The 4,139-nt window shown below is 37.3% G+C and overlaps 1 protein-coding gene across 1 annotated transcript; it reads left to right on the forward strand.

Annotated features, from left to right (window-relative positions):
* The first annotated feature begins 1,207 nt into the window (after positions 1-1,207).
* LOC137725322 (STAY-GREEN-like protein) lies at positions 1,208-3,869 on the forward strand. The gene is made up of 5 exons (XM_068463969.2): positions 1,208-1,683; positions 2,417-2,590; positions 2,669-2,824; positions 3,204-3,350; positions 3,475-3,869. The coding sequence occupies exons 1-5, from the start codon at positions 1,528-1,530 to the stop codon at positions 3,589-3,591; spliced, it is 750 nt and encodes a 249-aa protein (XP_068320070.2). The 5' UTR covers positions 1,208-1,527; the 3' UTR covers positions 3,592-3,869.
* Positions 3,870-4,139: the final 270 nt, after the last annotated feature.

Genomic DNA, 4,139 nt, shown 5'->3' on the forward strand with positions numbered 1-4,139 from the left:
TCTGCCACTAGCTCCATCGATACCATCAGTCAACCTCTACCATAACTAAAATCACCATCTACTAAGCCATCATTCCCACCACATTTGCCCCTGCCACCACCCATACCCACTACTAGATCCACTACTAGCGCCACCATTTTCAGGGCTGGTTTGGTATTGTTGTGCTTTGAAAAAAAAACTATTTCTGCTGTGCTGTGAAAATAAGTAACTGTGAAATAAAGCAGCAAAGTGTTTGGTAAACTTTTTTGTAAAAGTGCTTTTGAAAAAAAAAAAAAAAAAAGCAGTATTATAGTGTTTGATAAACTTTTATGTGAAACAGATGTGAAAAAAAGCCGGTTTTTCAAAGCTGGGTTTTGCAGCTTCTTGTTTTTGGTTTTTTTTCACCCAAAACTGTAAAAAAAAGCTGAAGCTGAATGTTTACCAAACACAAAAACAGCTCTCAGCTTTTTTCAGAATCACCTTAGTACCAAACCAGACCTCACTATCACCAACATCATTGCAACCGCTACCACCTCTACCACTTTATAATTTATATTACAAGACTTCACTGCCAAACATGACTTCATATTTATTTATTTTTTTCATTTTAGACACTTTTACCAAACACACTTCCAATGTGCTCGTTTTCAAAAGATTATTCTCGTACTAAACTATTAGAAGCTTCGCTAAATCATAACAATGCAAAATTTTACTTGTTTTTGTTTTACAAACAAGTTCTTCTATGATCATCTGTTATGCAAGCCCTAAAACTTGTGATAAAATTGCACCAATTCTTTTATAAAAATACACATTTGATTCATTAAAGGACTTATTTACCTTTTGGTATGCCACCGTGACTTCCTAAACAAATAACATCTCCATAAGTAGGTGTTAATAAGCACACCACCGATACGTAAAAGTCTATTTTTTCTGCATGACATTGTATTATAGTCCAAATGCCTCCATGGGTCAGTGTCAAGTAGTACTCACGAATCATATTTGTTTTGGGCTGTGTGAGGCGACTGCCACCCATTCCACATTGGGTTCGTAAGCTTAATGGGCCATGTAATGCTTGACTAGTGTAAAAAAGTAGGTGTGGATGCATCATGTGGCACCCATCTGAGTCCACGTAATCATATTATCCACACTGGTTTATCAAAAAATCAAGCTGCTGATGACGTGTCAGAAAGTTGGATTTCATGACCAATCACCATACACTGAATCTCTCACTTTAAAATTTAAATCAAACCATTTCGAAGAAGAAAAAAAAAAAAAAAAAAAAGAGAGAAAAAAAATGTGTGGTGAAGGGGCATAAAACACATAGATTTTGGAGTTTTGGTGCAAAGGAGGTGCCTCGCAGTCCACCACACGACCACAGCTATGAACTACAATCCTCCACACATTCTTCTTCCTTCCTCTTTCGTTTTCTCTCTCTAATTTCTCATCTCTCTCTCTCTCTAACTCGGCAACCAAATTCAGAGGAGGAGAAGGGAAGAAACAATGGTTGCAGGTGAAAGAAGATGACCAAAACAGGGTTATGCATCTTCCATGGCCACTCATTGTGCTTATTATGTAATTCCACCATCGCCACTGAGGCCCTTGAACAAAACCACAACTTTTGTCTCCCCAAAAAAACCCAATAAGTCTGTTTTGCTTTTTGCCATCAACAACAACACAGACTCCTACAATGCCTTTGTTTCTGAGGTACATATATCCATTTTCTCCCCTTTTTCCTCAATATCTTTTTTATTATGCAATTTCTACTGTTTATTCATACAGGCATTGCAACGTTTAATTTGTATTTGACTATTTGTAGTTAGAGACTTGTAGCTCATATGGTCAAGAGCGTTTACCTTGCAGGCGAGGTCATGTGTTCAAACCTTCCTCCCAGTATTGCCTGCTAATGGGATTGTTCAACATTACAACTTTTAGACAAGTTAATCGAGTTAGCTATGTCCTAGAAGTTGCTTTTAGCTACCAACATTTTGTTATTTTTTATGCTTAATTATGTCCAATGGATAATGTTTTAATTTGTCAATATATTCATCCCCATGAGAAGTCCATATTTGTTCCTTGGTTTTCATTACAAAAAGATATGATCTGGTTGTAGACTCGGCATAGCAAATTGGTTACAGCAGTGTGTTTCCCCCTGTGCACCCAAGTTCGAATGCCCCTTTCCGTTGGGTTGCAATTTGTAAAATATGCCTCGCTGTTGCAGAGAGTTGTCTGTTTAATTATGATTATACTGCTGAGTTACTGCTTCAGATTCGTGTAAATGATGGAAACGAAACCCTTATACCCTTTAGGTTCATTAATTTTTTAGTGCATTATTGATGTTCTCTTGCTGGTTTAAGAAGCTCAAATTGTTTTCTGCAATGTGAATGTTAAAATTGGGTTCATGGAGTGCCGAATGAAAACATTATGTTCTTGCTTGTAGGCCGCTAGTCTTTTGGGTCCAGCGAGATTCGAAGCCTCCAAACTAAAAGTTGAATTTACGGGAGAAGAGATGGATAATTATGTTGGAGTCACCCCGAGAACATATATCCTATCTCACTGTGACTTCACAGCTAACCTGACCTTAAAGATCTCCAATGTCATCAACCTCGATCAGGTATGCTTTATACTTTATTTCTTCTCAAGGCTCCTAAAATTTGTTATGAGAGATTTTGTTATTGGATCCTTATTGCAGCTAAAAGGATGGTACAGCAAGGATGACGTCGTTGCAGAATGGAAAAAGGTGAATGGTGAAATGTGCCTGCATATCCATTGCTATGTGAGCGGTCCCAATATGCTTAACCTGGCTGCCGAATTCAGATATCACATCTTTTCCAAAGAAATGCCTTTGGTAAGCATCTCTCGTAAGACACTACTCTGACGTGTTATGAAATCTTCCCTAAATTTAGTCCTAATATCAGATATAATGCTTCGCTTCTCATACCAAATTCAACTTAAAGGACAATACCACACTATAGACGGCCATTGGCATACCTGAGACCCGGTGAAAAATGTTTTACTTCATACTGATCATCTTAGTTTAGCAAGTTTTATGGTCTTCTTACCTTCATTCTGATATGTACTGCAACTCCTCATCATCATTATTGTTTTCAAAATGCATACTTTGCCTCTCTTTACGCGTTGTTTGAAACGCTAAAGGATATTCTGATCGTTAAATGAATGAAGCGGTGTTTAAACATTTCCTATCTTTTGGTTTCCATACAAACCAGGTACTCAAAGCTTTGTTACATGGAGACTCGCTACTTTTCAGAGAGCATCCCGAACTATTGAATGCTTTGGTTCGGGTTTACTTTCATTCTAGTTTGAAGAAGTACAACAGAATTGAATGCTGGGGGCCTCTCAAGGATGCTGTAGAGGTAAAATTCCACATGTTCCTTCTTTTAAGAATGCTTGTCGATTGTCATGTCACCATAGCTTACTATGTGAAAGATCAGTTATGAAGTAGAGGTTTTATTCTTCGTTTGTGAATCAATATTTCAGGGAAGACAAGGGGATCACACCAAACGAATAGCTGCACGTACAGATTCTTCCCATCCTCGGGACAAGTGGGGAACGCCAAAATCCATATTTCAAGTTCTATTTGCATTCCTTCTTTGAGTCTTTGAAGTCTATTGCATATAAAACATAACCTTGAAAGTTTTTAATACCTTTAAGGCTCTGCGACTTCAGCAGCCAATGCCAGAGGAAGAGAAGGACTCGGTTTTCGTGTGTAAAGTTCAAAGAATTGTTTGTGAAGTCTCATAAGGCCAAATGCTCATGTTGCTATAACACACAGATTGTTTGGGGGGACATGTAACTGATTCAAAATAATTTCTGCGACGAAGACCAATTTGTTCATGCGTTAATTCAATGGCAAATGTCTTTGTTCCTTGACATGTCTTTTGCTTCTTCTGTATTTGCATTCCATTTAATTTTTACATTTTTTTTCTACTAATTACTGTTGAGAGTTGTCCTGAAGCTGCAGAGAATAGGAAGGGAAATAACAATACGCAAGCTAAAAAAAGAGAAGCTATAGGAAGCTAACTCAATAGAGATAAAATTATATTCCAACTTCGTCTTCGCATCCAAATCACAACCTATTTATATAATAAAAGGAACTTAATTAGACTAGTGCATGAAATAAATAAGGAAGCTCAATAGGTAAT

Source organism: Pyrus communis, chromosome 5 (genome assembly GCF_041283825.1).
Source record: "Pyrus communis isolate YQ-2024b chromosome 5, ASM4128382v1, whole genome shotgun sequence".
Taxonomy (NCBI): domain Eukaryota; kingdom Viridiplantae; phylum Streptophyta; class Magnoliopsida; order Rosales; family Rosaceae; genus Pyrus; species Pyrus communis.